The 18,624-nt window shown below is 38.1% G+C and overlaps 1 protein-coding gene across 1 annotated transcript in view; it reads right to left on the bottom strand.

Annotated features, from left to right (window-relative positions):
* Positions 1-18,624, bottom strand: part of SLC9A9 (solute carrier family 9 member A9) — a 649,412-nt gene that overhangs the window by 586,550 nt on the left and 44,238 nt on the right. The window contains exons 3-4 of the mRNA XM_068974483.1: positions 10,610-10,687; positions 9,049-9,125 (exon numbers count right to left, since the gene is read on the bottom strand). Coding sequence (XP_068830584.1) covers positions 9,049-9,125; positions 10,610-10,687 — 155 coding nt within the window. The remainder of the gene's footprint in view (positions 1-9,048; positions 9,126-10,609; positions 10,688-18,624) is intronic.

Here is an 18,624-nt window from a genome sequence, read left to right as displayed (position 1 = left end):
GTGTATGTGTGCCACATTTACGGTAGCTCTTCCATCAGATTTTGGTCAAATTGAAAAAAATGTTTGACATTGTACCTGAGGGTCCTGGAGATGAAGATAAACTAGATAATTCAAAGAATTAAATATTTCATTTAAAAGGAATCCCATAGTTAGGATCTTTAGAATGAGTTATTTAATAATGAGACTTATCAGGTAAATTCTTTTTCAGAATAGAGTATGTTTGAATTATTTTTATACTTTCTTATTTTAAGACATTTCTCTTCTTCCATGTCAACAATCTCACATATCTGTCTGTTCCTTCCACATGACTTTCCACATTTCTCTTCCTTTTGGAATCTATTTATTTTCTCTGTCCTGTGCTGTCATCCTTATTGCCCACAACTTCAGGTTTGTGATAGAAGGATTAAATGGACTAATGCATATGGCTATAAGACATCACCTTCTATACCTCCAAACTACATCTCTGATTTCTCCAGAGTCCCCTCTATCCTGCCTTGTGTTTCTTTTCCTAATAAACTTCACTATTCTCTTTGCTCTCAGAAATACAGCCCGTGCCTGCTGTGATATAGATATGAGAAACCACACTGCTAAGCAGCTCAGGCTGTACTTGACAGATTAGAGATTATTTTTTTCTTATTTGGCTGTGTCAGGGCAGCAGCATTATTTATTTTTCTCTCCGACAGCAGTGACAGCTATTACTGTGCCAGTTCCACATTCAGAGAGTAAATGAACGCACTGAAAAGGCATGGGGCCTCCTAGTCACACTCACCACAGCCTCCTGAGCTCTGCTGGGCTGCAGCTTCCTGAAAATGGAGTCTCAGAGAGCAGCAGCCCAGTCTCGGGGGACAGTGAGAAAAACATGGTTGGGAAGGAGGGCAAGAGAGCAGGGAGAAACAAGAGAGAAGGTGGAGATAGATAAGACAGAGGGAAAATAGAGAGCTTTGTAGTTGATAAGAATTAACCAGGGGATACTGGCAAATACACTCTTGGCACCTCTGCATCTCTGCTATTGCCTGCCAACCAGAGTTCTTCTTATTAAAACACACACAAGGAGTAACAATAGAAGAATCAGAGTTTCCCAGAAATGAAGTGAGCAGTGTAATCAAGCTGCTTATATTCATAAACCTATTAGATAGCCCCTTCAACTTGTTTTCCCTTTTATTTCCTTTTCAATACAATTGACACATGCAGGAGAATATATAGAAGATATATGCAAATTACAAATTATAATAGTATACTGACTACTGGGAAACCCACTTCAAGCCATGAGACAGAATATTACCAATAACTTATTTCCTCTGTGTGTTTCTTTCCATCCCATTCTCTTCCCTCTTCCCCAGAAATCACCACTTTGCTGAATTTTGTGATCTTAATTCCCTATCTGCTACAGATACACATATATGCATTCTCACCTATATGCATGTATGCTTATAAAATATTGTTTAATCTTGGTCATTTTGGTCATTTATGAACTTTATAGAAAGGTAACATGGGACCTGATTTATTGATCTTACATTATTTTCAAGGTTCACCTACATGGGCATCATCAGTTTTATTTATTTCATTGTTTTCAGTGCTGTATAATATTATATATATATACATTTATTTTCCTTTTTTCATGAAATATGAGTTGTCTACAAGTGTTTGCTATTATGAATAATGTTGATACAAACATTTTTATACATGGTGAATGTGTGCAAGAGGGTCCCTAAGGAAAACACTCAGAAATATAAGATATACAAATACGTACAAAGTATGTAAGAATGTATTTACAAATTTTAAAATTATTTACTCCTAAATGTAAACATTGGAACACATTTATGTTCTACAGTAAAGAAATAATAATAGACAAGGTACTCATGAAGAAGGGTATCCATTTAAGATATAAAGACTAATTATTAAGCCATCATAATCAGGACAGTGTGGTACTGGTACAGGGATAGATTAGAGATCAATTAGAAAGAATTAATGGCCCCAAACAGAAACCACAACACATAGTACAGGAGGCACTGTAGATCTTGGGGGAAAGTGGGACAGGACAATAAATGAATAATTAGTTAGAATAATTAGTTGTCACTTTGAGAAAGAAAAAAATTAGATGTCTACTGCATATTCCACACAAAAATCTATTTCAGAAAATGGACTTACTACACAAGGTAAAACTTTAATACACTTTAGAAGAAAATATCTTTCTGATTTGGGGGCAAGGAAGGATTTAGTCAATAAAATTTTAAAATGCTAGCCATAAAAGAAAAAATATTATAAGTTTAACTACATTAAAATTTTAAAATTCTGTTCATTAAGAGAATCATGAAAAAAGTAAAAGCAAAAGACACAAACTGGAAGAAAATGTTTGTGGCATCTGTAACTAAGTATAGATTATCATGTAGAATATATAAAGAAATTATGCAAAATAATGAAAACATGATAAAACAACAATAAAAATATGATAAAACAACTCAGAAAAATGGATAAAAAGTTTGGTCAGGTAGCATATGAAAATATAATCTATTTCATTAACAATCAGGAAAATAAAAGTAAAGACTACAGTAGAATTTGATATCGTTCCTATTAAATTGCCAAAAATTATAAGGAACAATTGCTTTGGAGATGATTTTTCATTTGTAAAAACAAATATCATTTTGTAGACCCTACCACCGGCCCTTCTAGTCTTAGGCATGGATACAGAATGGCCACCAAGTCTGGGAACACAGGCAAATACCTAATAGTTGGTTTATTGCTATTACTCTATGCTGCTACTGCTGCTAAGTAAATTCAGTTGTGTCTGACTCTGTGTGACCCCATAGATGGCAGCCCACCAGACTCCCACGTCCCTGGGATTCTCCAGGCAAGAACACTGGAGTGGGTTGCCATTTCCTTCTCCAATGCATGAAAGTGAAAAGTGAAAGTGAAGTCGCTCAGTCATGTCCGACTCTTAGCGACCCCACGGACTGCAGCCTTCCAGGCTCCTCCCCCCATGGGATTTTCCAGGCAAGGTACTGGAGTGGGGTGCCATTGCCTTCTCTTATTACTCTACAGTACAGATAAAATACTCTAAAGTACAGATAAAATAATAGCACGCATATTTTTGGACTTTAGAGCTACCCTGAATGCAGTCTAGAGAATTCTTCAGTTCTAATTAAATATGGAGATGTGTAAAATCCTTCCTTTCCCAGCTCTCTCTTTGCTTAGGTTCTTGAAAAACATGTTTTTGGGGAACTGCAACTCCCTAGCAAAGCTGATGAAACAGTGAAATCTATATAGTCTCTCTCTCATAAAAAATTCATGGATGATTTAAGGGGGTTGACTGCCTTGCTGAAGTCCTTCTATGCACATCTAATGGTCTGTGTTTCCTGGATTAAGAACTGGATTAGTAACTAAGAACCGCTCTAAATCATTCTCTTTATAGTGTTAGAGCTTAAGGCACTGACATATTGGCCTCCATCCATGAACTATACTTCAGGTTTTGATTCTAGACCGTTGTTCCTTCTTCTAGGTTTAGGAGTCAGCCTTTTGAGACTGCTGAACATCAACAAACCTTATCCCTTTCAAGGACAGAGAAACACTGATTCCAGAACTAGCTCCATGGGTGCTCAGGCCTACAGGCCCCAGCTCAGCGGGCACGATCACACAAGAGGCTAATGTCAGGTACGCTTCTGTGGTGTATTAGAGAGTCCAGCAGGTAAAACAACATTCCTGAAGAATGTTGACATGAATAATATAAAAACCTCACACCTGAATCCAGGTTTTCCAGAGTGAGTTACCCCAAATCCAGCAATTCTAAGGAAGTAAAATGAAGTCATCCCATCCCTCCATCTCCAGTAAGAAAGGACAGGTTCAATTTCTACACTGCAGTTATATTCATAGCTCATTATCAAACATTCATATTTTTCATAATTGCTAGGATGGGATGGTTGGATGGCATCACTGCCTCATGGACATGAGTTCGAGCAACTCCGGGAGACAGTGAAGGACAGGGAAGCCTGGTATGCTGCAGTTCATGGGGTTGCAAAGAGTCAGACATGACTGAGTAACTAAAGGGCAACAATGATAGATGTGAAAATATGAAATTACTGAGGGCTTGGTTTGTCTTGCATATATAATTATTAATTGCAAAACACTATAGGAAATATAATGCATCATCTTAGGAGGAGGACAAAGAGACTCTAAGAGTATTGTTCTCAAGTCAGACAGGCTGTGCCATTTATTACCATTTACTTACTGTGTAACCTTGAGTAAGTCTCAACTTCAGCATCCTTGCATGTAAAAGAAAGATGATAATAGTACCTGTCTCATAGGGGCACTATGAGAATAAGATGAGATAATACTTGTAAAAAGCATAGGTCAATGTCTGGCACATGGAATGCAATTTAAACAGCGAGCTTTTCTTAAAATTAACAGCCCATTCTTTATCATTTAGATCCATACCCCCTTTTTCAAAAAAATTTTTTAAACTGTGGTATTTGTTTTAATTTGTCCTTAACAGAGAAGCGGAAAGGATATCATTTTCAGTTCTCTTAAAGAAGTGTTCCACGGACACTGATCAGTTCTTAGGACAAAAATGTACACGATGCCAGTAAACAGTATGTAGGCTGGCATTGTGATGACCCACCTACGGGACCATGAAAGTAGAGACACTGAGTCAATAGCAAAGGAAGAGCTCTCAGAGATGGAGGAAGTGAATAGCAAAATAATTCAAATACGTGGATTGTATTTAAAAGCAGAGACATATTTTAAATATTTCTTAAGTGATAAAATGGGGGAGACAACTAGAAAAGATGAACAAGTTAACCTTAAAAAAATGTTTAAAGATTTCTTCGACTTTATTTCCAGGGGGATATTGTTAAACTTCCCCATGTACATTGAAAGATGACTTACCTCTAATTTTTTAAATGAAATGAAGTTAATAAAACTTAAGAACTTTTTCATTTACTGGACCCAACAATCTCAAATCCTATAGAACACCTGAGTCCAGCTCTAGCGCTAACCCATAGTTTGATTACAGGGTTTACTAGCAGAAGATCATGGCCCACAAGCTGAGTTTTCATGCATATTCCATGATCACTCTTCATGATCTTCACATCCTCATACATTTCTGATCCTGAGATTCATGGGCATCTGTCAGCTGACTCTCCAGCACTCCAGTTCCCACATTCTCTTACATCACTCTGTGAGACTGACTCTCCAACATGGAAAATTGCACAATATTCTTAATACCCACCAGGACTAACACACTTGATAGTATGTAAAATCCAACTTCTTCATCCCTCTTCACAAAATCACTACCCAGGATCTACCCGCTTTTTAAAATTATTCTCAGCCTCCATTCTAACTGATTGTCCTCAGTCCCTCCTCTGGCCTATTTTATCCAAAGATGAATATATCTGCATAAACTCGTGCATTCCTTCTTCCCCGTAAAAGCGTGGATTTCTTTTTAGATGGGATTCCTGATAAAAATCTCTCATGTCTATGAGAACTTTTAAGGGGATAAATAAAGAAACATGTGGCATGTTAGTAAATATTTATTCTACCATTTTATTTTTTAGTTTAATATTTTAAATGTTTTTGTGCTAATAAAAATATAAGTAAAGCAATTTTTTGGCATGAAGAATATGACTCAGAAGCCAAACTATTTGGTTACTAATATCAGCCCTACTACTTATACTGTGTTATTCTCTCTGAACCTCAGCTGTCTCAACTGTTAAATGAGGGTAATAATAGTATCTACTTAATAGGATTATTTTGAGGATTATATGAAATAATCCATGTAAAGCACTTTTAAAAAGGGCATGGTACATACCAAGCTTTCAATAAATGTTTGTTGTATTGTTCTTGTCACTATTAATTTATCAGAAGAATAGAACTGGTTATTTTCCAAGATTTAAGTTTAAATTTGAGTGATTCACAAAATGGGAGTTACCAAATTATGAAAGTATCATTTTGATCTGAATTTAAGTGTGTGCCTTTCCTTCAGTGGACTGTCCTGGTGGCTCAGTTGGTAAAGAATCCGCCTGCAATGCAGGAGACCACCTGTAATACAGTGGACTTGGGTTCAATCCCTGGGTTGGGAAGATGCCCTGAAGAAGGAAATAGGGGATTTCTTTATCTAAGAGACCCATATTGTTTGTCATGGGATTTATTATGCAATTTAGTTGTTTCAAGCATAAATAAAATTTATCTTAGGTGCTGCTTATGGACTGTTTTGAGCATACCTATTAATTAAGCTGGAGCTTGCCAGGTGGCTCAGTTTTAAAGAATGTGCTTGCCAATGCAGGAGATGTGAGTTTGATCCCTGGGTCAGAAAGTTCCCCTGGAGAAGGAAATGGCAACCCACTCCAGTATTCTTGCCTAGATAACTCCATGGACAGAGGAGCCTGGTGGGCTACAGGCCATATTGTCACAAGAGTTGGACATAACTTAGTGACTAAACCACCACTAACTTCACTTCAAAATTTTTGAAATTGTATCTGGAGAGCAGCATAAAACAATGATTGATTTTCATCATACAGTTCCCTAAGCAATTGAACCTGCCAATGTTCTTCCTCTATTTCTGCCCATAGCATAAGTGTGGAGTCACCCATCATTTCCCAGGGATTGAATCCAACGGATATCAACGTCTGTCCGACTTGACCACTCCCGTGTTAGACACTTCCACCCTCCATCTACCTCCTTCTTTGTTTTCCAGACACATTCCCTGCTGGTTTGCTTCCTGTTTATTTGGCCCAGTGCTTCTTAGTCTTTTGTGGGCACCTCTCCCCTTCTCCAGATAGTGCTGTTGCCCAGATACCTACCTTTCTCCCTCCACATACTTGCTCTACATGACCTCATTCTCTCAGGATTTCAACAAATTGATGCCTCGATATCCATCTTGACTGCCACTGCCTGATACTAAGCCCTCATCATTTCCAACCTAGCTTGGAAATTGTCTCAAGAAATAGTCCCCTTGGTGCCTTTTTCCCACTTCACATGGCCACCAGAATGACCTTCCCAAAGTGTAAATCTGATCTTGTCACTCTCGAGCTAAAGCTCTTTAAGGGTTTCCCTTACTTGCATAAGATCCTAAAATCTTTAACTTATCTATCCCTTCCGAACTTTAATCTAATCCACATTAGGAAGGCACCCTGTAAGTTTTTGTTGTTCAAGCAAAGAACATGGTTCTAAAGGTTTTGCCAGGGCTGCACATCTTACTCAAATCACTTTCCATTATAAATGGTTAGCTGCAGCCTCCAAAATCAATTAGAAGAGTTTCTCAGCTCCAATAAAAACATATTACTGGATCTCTTGAACTGGAATTTTTAAGAACAAGTCAATTACATACAATGCATGCATGTTAGTATACACACACACACAATATATATATTGTGCTTTAAAAAATAGATGTATAGAGTTTTAATAATAGCAAAAGCATGTTATGTAAATATACAAACAAGTATACTTGAAGTTAGTTATGCAAGGAAACAGAGTAATAATGAAACTGATTATGCCATAATTTGATAATATTGTCTACAAGTTTAGAATTTAGATCTATTATAAATTTCAGATTTCCATATTATAGAATTGCTAAAAATCAATGTTTGCTATAAACTGATAAGTATCTGTTGAAAGTTCATACACCTCAGAGTCTTGAGTCGATGTATAGGAACAATGATTAGGGATGTGTAGGAATTAAAGATAAATTGTTAAATAAAGAGAGGGTGATAGCAAGGGCTGCTGGATCAAGAGCAGCAGATTTTAATTTTGTCCTGACCAAGGTCCTACTTCTTATAGATGGTGAGACTGAAACAATTAATTAGCCTTTTAAGATGCTACATTTCTCATCTTCAGAAGGAAGAGTTTAATCACACAGATCTCTGAGGCCCTTGCCAGCTTCGAAGTTTGAATATTTAGCTATGGCATACGCACAGAACAGAAAAGCCCTCCCTTGAACAAGCTTCCAGAAGGATCCAATGCACTGTGACTCTCAGTCACAAACAGTTGGTAGACCCCTTAGTTGTCCAGACTTTATGAGGCTCCCCAGGCTACATCTCTGCAAGCCTCCAGCTTCAGTTGTTAAAATCTTCAGCTTCCTCACTAACTTAACCATGCTGGACATTTTCATATAATGTAGCCTGAGTTGTTCTAGGCTTGAACCAATAAAAATTTAAGAGCGATTTCAACATAACCCCCCCCCTACTCCCCATTTTCAGGTCCAAGTAATGATAGCTCCTTAGCCTTCCAGTGACACACACTAAACACTTCATAAGGAAAGGGCTGGCTGAGTGACTAATGTGTGCTTTTAGCCTCAGTTTCTTGTTTTAGGGATATAACAGCTGTATGCAGTAAAATTTCAGGGTAGAACTGGCTGTATTAGACAATCTAAGACATCCACACCATCATAGTCGGAGCAGCTGGATATGTTTTCTACAGTGGAGATTTAATGTACTGGGTAGAATTAGAAGTGAATTGGATTGGCTTTACCATTTTGTACCACATTCTGCTTTATGATGAGCTGCAAGCCAGAGTCTGGGGCTCACAGCATAACCAATAAAATATAATGAGAAAAAAACAAGTCTGCATTCTACAGCGTATCGACCAAAAAGCCATCCCAGCATTAAACAACTCTGCTGATATTTAGAAATGTCTGTCTCAGACTGCTCTCTTGTTAACTTTCCCTTAGAAAGAAAACCCCTGACATATATTACTATTGTACTCCTGTCAAATACATGTAAGATCCTGCAAAGAAGATGGAAAAAGAATACAGTGTGTGCTTATCTGCATTATTTAAGCCAAAAAACAGGCAATGTGCTTCACATAATTCAAACCAAATTAGCCACACTGTCTGTCAGAAGTTCAAAACTCATAGAGAAAATCCAACAATCTAATTCTAGTTTGCTTTGATTTGAAGTCTTGTGTTTCTCAGAAGACATGCAAGCCTTGGAACTGAGTTAGAAAAAAGTGTCAAGATGTGATATACTGAAAAAAAAAAAAATTCACCCACATAGTGGGAGGCCAGGAAATATGAGATTGGCCCCACAGCCTTCTGGAACTTAAGCTCCAAATGTCACTTACCCTATGACGATGCAGGAGATGGCCGTTCCCAAGAAGGCATATGTTAAAATAGATCCCAAGTTTTGAAAAAAGTGTCTCTGGGGAGGAAAAGATAGATTTCATATAGTACTTCAGATTTTTTCTTCTAAGCATAACAAGAAATAAAAACAAATGCATGTGTTTTCACAGCGTCACCCTTTCCTCACTGTTAAGGCCGATTTTGTTTTTGGAGCCTCAGTTGCTGGCCTTATTGTACAAAGATAACTGATTTACACTGTAAAGGACAGAGGTTTCCAACAAATAGGGAAAAGATACATCTGGAAAGTGACAGGCCAGAACTGGCTGGCCCTGAGAGAGGAGGAAGGGATTGAGGCAATGGTCGTGCAGGACTCTGAAATGATTAAAGGAAGACAGAGTTTTTAAGAAGTTTTGTTGTCACTGAAACCCCTTTAGCACTTAAAATATACTGTTCTAAAAGATTTAAGTTGCTGTTTGACTTTTATTGGATCTCTGATTTACTGTTTTTCTGAAAGTGATGAAACCGAACCTTAATCACCTACAACAGTTTATTTTAATGAATCACACAAAATGATGCTTAGTCTTGGGGCTGGGATGAAGAAGGATGAGTGGAATAAATCCAGCTTTCTAAATCTTTTCAAATGCTTGCTTGGAAAAACTCCCTTCCAGTTCTGTAAGTGGTAGCTAAGTAGCCAGAACTGACAGCAAGAGGGAGCCCAAAGTACACAAGAAAATCAAGTCTGTACTGAACAAATAAAGGCTGCTAAAGCCCACAGGCCAAAGGGAGGAGAGCCCTAGAAATCTCTGGAGTCAGGGGTGGGCAGCAGGAAAGCAACCATATTAACTCTGCGTCTCAAAACTCATTCAGGCTGGAGCCTCGATCTTTGGCCCTGGGGAGGCAAGCATGTAGACTTTGGTGTGAATTACTAATTTAGGAAATGTACATGTTCAGGCTACACATAAGTCATATTTTGCAAGTGCAAAAAATGCGAGAGTGAACTTTCTCTCTATAAACTCAATGTTAATTAACAGTAAACTCTTTGGTTATAATCATCTAGAATAATATTGCCCATTAGAAATATAATGTAAACCATATATGTCATTTAAAATGATATATATAAAAAAATAAAATGACATATGTACTTTTCTAGTAGTCATATTAAAATAAGTTTTTAAAAAGTAAAATGAACATTGATAATATAATGTATTCAAAAATTATCATTTCTACATGAAATAAATATAAAATATTGTAGAAATATTTTACATTCTTTTTTTATACTGAGCCTGTAAAACCCAGTGCATATTGTACACTTAAAGCACATCTTCATTCAGACTAGTCAAGTTTCAAGGGCTGAATAGCTGCACGTGACTATCAATCAGTATACTGGACAGAGCAAGTTTAGAATTCTAAGCATGTCAGATTTGAAACTGTATCACATAATCTAAGATAATGATATTTTTACCAAATAGGTAAACACGTAAAATGAAATGATGCTCTTTTTATTAGTGCTGGCAAGATTCTCTATTTAATGATAAAAGAAGAAAACAATCACTGTATATTTACCTTCTTTAGACTATATCCAGCATGAAATATAATTGGTGGCAGTAAAACGTTGAAGAAGATTTCTGGATCAAATGTCATCTGCCAAAAAAGACAAATATGTAGTTAGGAAGATGCTCTTTTGGGCTAATAAAAATAAAATTTAAAAAAGTTACAGTTGCCTTTGCTAAAGTTGTATGAGACATGGCAACATGCTATTAAATTAGTAGAGATGAAAAAAAGAGAAAATGCAAACTTAGAAATTTATGATTGAGTGTAACTTATAAAGTAATATTTTAAATGTAAAACTTATGTTCCATTCTGTAGCTAATACGAACAACATAAAATCTGAATGAAACCTTTCTAGGCAAAGAAAATTTTTTGCTTTTATTTTGATTAGCTATTCATTCTTCATATTTTAAATGCTTTTATTCTATTTTTTTTTCTAGTTGAGGGGATTGGTAGTATTCAAACATTTTAGCTTCTGACAGGATTTATTTAAAATTTTCCCAAATCGAACATTTTTAGAAATTTAGTCTTAGTTTTCCCTACTTTATCCTATTCCAAAGTTCAAAATATTTCCCAGACTCTGGAAAACACATTTGAAAGAGAAACAGGATTTTTCTAGTATTTGTTTATTGGCTTTTACTTAAATGCTAAAATAAACTTGGCAAAAATTCCTTAGTGTGAAGAATGATGAAGTGAGATGTAGAAATTCTTGAATCCAATACATGCTCTGAGCTGAGTAGTCTGAAAATGAAAACTAATTTACTCTTTAAAACCTTCCTTAGATTCATCTTCTTCTTCTCTACTTCTCTCACACTCCATCTCTCACTCTCATATGCGCACACATACAGACACACACACGTGCGTGCACACACACATGCACACACATACACTGCCATTCAGTATTTCTCCACTAAGGCCTTCTTACCATTACAACACTCATCAAAACCTTTCAGACGTACAGGTCTCACAACTACACTTTCTATACTTTTTTGCCTGAATTCTTACTCATTCTGAAGCTGATTCTCAAAAACTACTTATCTCTGAAGCATGCTGATTTCCCCAGTCAAAACCGACTGTACTTTCTTCTGTGCTCTTTCAGCATTCTGTACCCTCCCTTGTAGCATATGCTTCCTAACATAGTTTATCAGTTTCTGTTTGACTGCTTTCTCCATTAGACTGGGAAGCCATCAAGGATCACAATGATGCCTTGGTCAATTCTGTGTTGCTTTCATCCCTCCCAGGGCTAGCTTATTGCTCGATATATTTTTCTCAATTGGGAAAAAATTAATTGCCTTTGAAAGTCAAATCTATTAAAATAGAGTGAATTATGAAAAAGTGAAAACGTTAGTCACTCAATTGTGTCTGACTCTTGTGACCCTGTGGACTGTAGCCTACCAGGCTCCTCTACCCATGGAATTCTCCAGGCAAGAACACTGGTTGCCATTCCCTTTTCCAGGGGATTTTCCCCAACTACGGATCAAACCCAGGTCTCCCACGTTGCAAGCAGATTCTTTACCATCTGAGCTACCAGGGAATTAATTATATATATATATATATATATATATATATATATATATATATATATATATATATATATCCCTAAAAACCTTACATATCACAGGTAAGAATTACTTAAGTAAAAATTAAGAAAAGCTTTTCTTAACTCCACGATTTACTTTGGGCCTAACTGAGCATGGCCAGAGTCCCTCTTCTCCCTTCCCCACACTGGCTCCTTGACTCTACTCATCTAATATTTGGGAAGCGGTAGGCTGGGGAAGTAGGAGCCATGTAACTCAGTTGGGTGCCTACTTATAAACCTAGTTATTCTCTAACTGATGCCACAACCTCTTGGACCAGTGAGCATTCAGGTAGATCAGCTTGGACCATCCATAGCTTTCTTGTGCCTCTCATGTTTCTTCATCTTTAAGATGAATACAAAAATTTTATACCTAATTTCTAAGGTGGTCAGAAAAATTAAGTGAATTAATACTTGTAAAGCTCTTGCAGCATTGCCTAACATCTAGTAAGCACTTTTAAGAATTCATTACTAAAGAAAATGAAATATTTGAAATAATATTTAAAGTTATATGATTTGAAGAAACTGCCCCATTGTCGGAGAAGGCAATGGCAACCCACTCCAGTACTCTTGCCTGGAAAATCCCATGGATGGAGGAGCCTGGTGGGCTGAAGTCTATAGGGTCGCTAAGGGTCGGACACGACGGAGTGACTTCACTTTCACTTTTCACTTTCATGCATTGGAGAAGGAAATGGCAACCCACTCCAGTGTTCTTGCCTGGAGAATCCCTGAGACGGGGGAGCCTGATGGGCTGCTGTCTATGGGGTCGCACAGAGTCGGACACGACTGAAGTGACTTAGCAGCAGCAGCAGCAGCCCCATTGTCAGGAACTCTTAAGTGTTACAACTGTGCAATATTTGGGCAAAGAGATTACTTCTCCTTCTAAGTTTATTCTTTTTTCTAAGATTATATAAAACACCATTGTTGATCTATTTTTGAGGCCTCTTCAAGAGTCTATCAATTGCATATTTGAAAGCTTTTGCAAAGAGATGTATTTCTGTGTTCTGGAGGAGTGAAACCATATAGCTGTGATCTGTGATCATCTGGAAGAGAGGATTACAGTGGCACAACATCTTGGGCAGAAAAATCCCTCGCCTCTGCAGTTTTCCTGCAAAAATCAGGTTAATCACTCAACCAGAACATTTCAATAATCAGAGTGCCCCATTCCCTGCATGCAGGTTAACTAATGTGCTATTGAATTATATTTTCTGGAGCAGCCAGATGAAACTGGCAGGCTGAGAATGGCATGCAGAGTACGAGGATTTATTTGTATATACAAAACAGATTTGTGTTCCTTTCAGACTTGCTATAAGCTTAGGAACTGCTAAATCAGAGTTCTGGGAGTAACTCCAAACCCAGATAATTTCTCAGAAATGGCTGGATCTGCCACTGCACCAGCCTCCAGATGGCGATTCCACATGTCATTTTCCTCAAACTTTGTGTTCAAATCATGGCCTTGGAGGTGAGACTGGTTTAAAAGCCCAAACAATTAAAATTTTTCATTATAGTATGAGGGGGAAAAAAAATCTAAGACAGGTGTGAACTGGAAGGACAGAAAGTTAAACATCTTTCAGCTAAATACACTAGTCTTAAAATACAAGTTTTAGAGACCAGCACCGTTCAACAGAACTTTATGTGATGGTGGAAGTATTCTATTACTGTCCTGCCCAGTAGAGTAGTCATGGGTCATATGATCTATTGAGCAACTGAACTGGAGACTACTGGAACAGAGGGACTGAAATTTTTATTTTTCTGTGGCTAGTAACTATGGGACAGTATATTTACAGACAGGTACTAGAATTTAAAACTTCACACCATTCGGTTTTTAGATGGTTTATCGCCCCACATAAGGAATGATTAATTTGGAGCAACAGACCTGCAACTCAAATGGTAGAATTATGAATGCTTCATGAAAACTGTGATTTAAAAATATTGGGATTCAATTCTTAAAACACCAGATAGTATGAGACGGAAAAATACCAATATGTTCAACTACTCCAAGGATGTGGTAGCTTTATCTATTATCTCTGATATGCACGAGTGTTTGGCTAGGAATGGCCCAGACTTACTTTCAGAGAGATAATCAACTTGAAAACTTCCAAGAGTAGAAAGGAAAGCTACCAAGTTCAGCTCTCAAGTTCATCAGAAGGTTATAGATACAAAATTCTGTTTGGGCCTAAGTATTAAGGCATCCAGTGACTCAACATGAATTACCTGGGAAAAAGCATGTGTTCCATGCAACGACTAACTAAAGAAGCACTAAAATAACCACTTTAATGGGGGACTGTGATTTATGTGGCATATTACTTCCAAAGAGGCCTTTTAAAAACATTGTTTCATTAACTCTGACAGCATTCCTGCGTGGTAGCTGGCAGATGCAATTATGCCCTTTTTCCAGAGACAGGAGAAGAAATGAAAGGCATGCCCAGTGTCAATCAATGTGACAGGGATATCACTGGGAACAGGGTGTGTATGCAGGGGCAAACTAAATGTGTATACCTGGGCAAACTAAATGTGTGCTTTTCAGTTGAGAACCAGGCTAATATAATTGCTTAAACCAAGATCTAGGAGTGTTTAAGAGAGGTTGGCACTCTGAAATAGGCTTCATTATTTTGGCAATTCCCAACTCCTTTGGAAAAATAAAAGTAGTTAACACAATAATGTGTTTGCTTATCTGCAATGATTTGTCCATTAGAAATCTAGTGAGCCCCTTCTCTGCTGCAATCCAGAGTTCTTTAGAAGACAGATAGCACTCTGGGCTTGCTGACCCTGCAGGGAGCCTTGATCTTGAAGCAGCACATGAGCTAGGTTTTGAAGGATGAATAGAAGCCTCTCCATGGGGCACCAACATACAAAACCATGCCCTTTTGTCTGCCCTGGGAGCACTGGGCCAGGGTTCACCAAGCCACAGGGGAAACTGGCAGCTTCCCGAAGTTTCAGTTATACTTAAGAGCAAGTAGTTTGAAATATTTTGAATATTTTAAGCATGCAGATATATTTAGAAGTGAAAATCAAAACTTGCATGCATTTTTAATATATATAAAAGACTCCAAAGAAAGCTTGCCCAGGGAAGGCAGCTCTAGACAACATAAGAATGAACATTTCCTTTCCTCTGCCCTAGGTTATGTTTTGGTGTGAGAAGTACCAGAGGGGGTAAAAGATGAATAATTTCAGACTATATAATGAAAATATACCACCTACAAATTAGATGAGCTTAGTCTACTTACTTAATCTCTCTGAGCCTCAGTTTCCTCATTTGTAATTTGCCTACTTCCTAGACTTGCTTTTCATGATTAGATGTAAGAGATGTAAAGGGGTCTACTTGGTACCCAACACTGATTGTTTCTCAAGAAATGGTCACTGTACCTGAACTGAAATGAAAGAAACTGTTGATGCAATGGATTGAGGATTGGAGGCCCAAGGCACAGAAATATTCATTCAAACACGGAGAAAAGTAGAAATGTTTTACCCAGCAGGATTGAACAATAAAATGGCTATTGAGAGTACAAATTTGTGTAACTTTTTAGTATGGTAATTTAGCAACAGCTATCAAAATGTCAAATATCCATACTATTTGATTCAGCAACACCTAATTTGAGAATTTATCCTGCAGATATGCTTGCACATGTGTGGAATGCCATAAGGATGAGAGTATTCATTGCAGATGAATGAATGCGGGGGAAAAAAAAAAAACCATTGAGGATGACTGAGCACAGACTGGTGAAATAAATCACAGTATACAGCTGACCCTTGATCAAAGTAGGGGAGTGCCGACTCCCCGTGCTCGAAAATCTGGGTATAACTCACAGTTGGCCCTCTGTATACGAGATTCTTCTCTTTCTGCAATTCCTACTTATCTATGGTTCTCCCTCTGCAGATTCCCCCACCTGTGAATCATGTAGGACTGTGGTATTTGCTATCGAAAAAAATCTGCACATAAGTGGACCCACACAGTTCAAACCTGTGTTGTTCAAAGGTCAACTACAATCTATAAAACTGAATACCATGCAACTGTTAGAAAGGCTGAGGAAACTGTCTAGGAACTGATATGGCTCCTTTCTAAAATTCGTTGTGAAGCTAAAACAGCAAGGTGTGAAACAGTCCATCTGGCAGGTGTGATAAATCTTGCTGTGTCTTCACCACACTCCTTTTCTTTTCTGTCCTCGCCAGATACCTAGACTACATTTCCTTGTCATCACGTGTGACATATGACAAAGGTCTGACCAGTTGAATATGGATAACAGTAATATAAGTAATTTCCAACCCTGGTCTCTAAAATCCCCTAGATCTCCTATGTTCTCTGTCTTTCTGCCATTGTTAGTTCCCACGGAACATCTGGCAGAGGTCCCAAATACTAGGGAGTGGCAGAGCCACTAGTTTAAAGGAAGCTGGGGATGATTACTGGCCCCTGGAGAAGACTGCAAAGGCCACAGTGGATTTGAACACAAGCCATAAATAAACTTTAGTGTACTAAGTTGTTGAGATCTGGGCTTCCCTAATAGCTCAGCTGGTAAAGAATCTGCCTGCAATGCAGGAGACACTGGGTTTGATTCCTGGGTTGGGAAGATCCACTGGAGAAGGGATAGGCTACCCACTCCAGTATTCTTGGGCTTCCTTGTGTCTCAGCTAGTAAGGAATCTGCCTGCAATGTGGGAGACCTGGATTCGATCCCTGGGTTCAGAAGATCCCCAGGAGAAGGGAAAGGCTACCCAATCCAGCATTCTAGCCTGGAGAATTCCATAGACTGTATAGTCCATGGGGTTGCAAAGAGTCGGACATGACTGAGTGACTTTCACTTCACCTCACATTGAGATCTGGGGGTAGTCTGTTAAAGTATTTGGCCTGTTCCAAGATTTGTGTGGAAAAGGAGGAAGTGTAGAATATTTACTTGCATATTATATATATGTGTGTGTGTGCATACACATACTATTGTAAATTGTATATATTGTAAATTGTATATATACCATCATATATGTTATATATGGGGCTTCCCTGGTGACTCAGATGGTAAAGAATTCATGGGCAATGCAGACCTGGGTTCGATCCCTGGGTCAGAAAGATCCCCCAGGGAAGGAAATGGCAACCCACTCTAGTATTCTTGCCTGGAGAATTCCACAGACACAGGAGCCTATTGGGCTATATATATATAGTCCATGGGGTCACAAGAGTCAAACGTAACTTAGTGACTAAACCACCATTGTTACCATGTTATATATATACAATCTGTTGCCTCTGGGGAGACCAGGGATTAGAACTTGGTGGCAGGAAGGGGGGTGGCTTGGAGAAGGCTTTTTTTGCATTTACTTAGTGAAGGATGACTCTCTTTGCCCTGGCTTTTATCTAGAGATACAGAGATGACTGCTGCTTAGCACAGTGCATCCAGGATTTTTGCCATCAATACATACACACAGAAAGTGATTATATTTGGTCAGTGGAGGAAACTGTGGGGAAATTAGGGTCCTGGTAAGACAATTCAGGGCTAAAAGGATGAGACTGGGACTCTGACCATCCTCAGCCCAAGAATGAAGGAATTTAAAGCCTGTGGAGCAGCTGTAATCCATTAGCACATCAGCTGGGAAGCACCGTGCAGGATTCAATACTCCTGGCCCTCATTTCATCTTTCACTCATCCTCCCCAGGACACAGAGAGTGACCAATCTAAGTTGAAGAAAAGAAATTGAGAGTGTGCATCTCAGCCTCCTCTCTCTCCATGTTGAAATCAGCCTGTTTGCTCAAAGTGGATGTCCCTAGCTCCTCCCGAACATAGGGAAGGTTTTCTTTCCAGCTGGATCTGTGGCTGGTTTGATAAGTCTTTCTAATTCTGGGGCTAAAGATGAGCAAGCCAGCTTACAAACTGAGCCTCATTATTTTAGCTAGCTTTTGATCTCCATCTTTCTTATTGTTGTATCTATGTCTCAACTAGTTATAAAATCAGATGGGCAACTCTACCTCAGCAACAACAAAAATTTTAATAAATACTATCAACTAAAAACTCAGATGAGCAAAAGAGATGATACTGAATAACTTCTTTAAGATTTCAACATACCCTTTTGTACCTTTTGAATGTGAGCCACATGAATGCATTACCTAGTCAAAAAATAAATTGAAGTAATTCACCCCAAAAAAAGATGTCTCAGGTAGACTGGTTTGAAGGGCCCTCAGTATTGGCCTGGATGAAGGGAAACCATTATCAAGCCACAGTTGCCAGAATGAGCACAACATAACAACAATGTGAATGAAGGTGGTTATCACAGAATGGAAAGAAAGAAACAAACACAGGAGACATTCTATTCATTCAAAAATATTTACTGAGAATAAGCCAGGCATAAGGCAAGGAGAAGCAGCAGAGCTTGCAGGTAAAATAGAGAGGCAAAAATAATAATTAAAAAAAAACCCAGAAGGAACCCATATTTTTGCACTTAGGAGTATGGCTGAATAAAAAATGATTGAAGAAG

The sequence above is a fragment of the Capricornis sumatraensis genome, chromosome 1 (assembly GCF_032405125.1).
Source record: "Capricornis sumatraensis isolate serow.1 chromosome 1, serow.2, whole genome shotgun sequence".
In the NCBI taxonomy this organism is placed as follows: domain Eukaryota; kingdom Metazoa; phylum Chordata; class Mammalia; order Artiodactyla; family Bovidae; genus Capricornis; species Capricornis sumatraensis.
The sequence above is the reverse complement of the archived record's forward strand: the minus strand, read 5'-3'. Positions and strand labels throughout refer to the sequence as shown.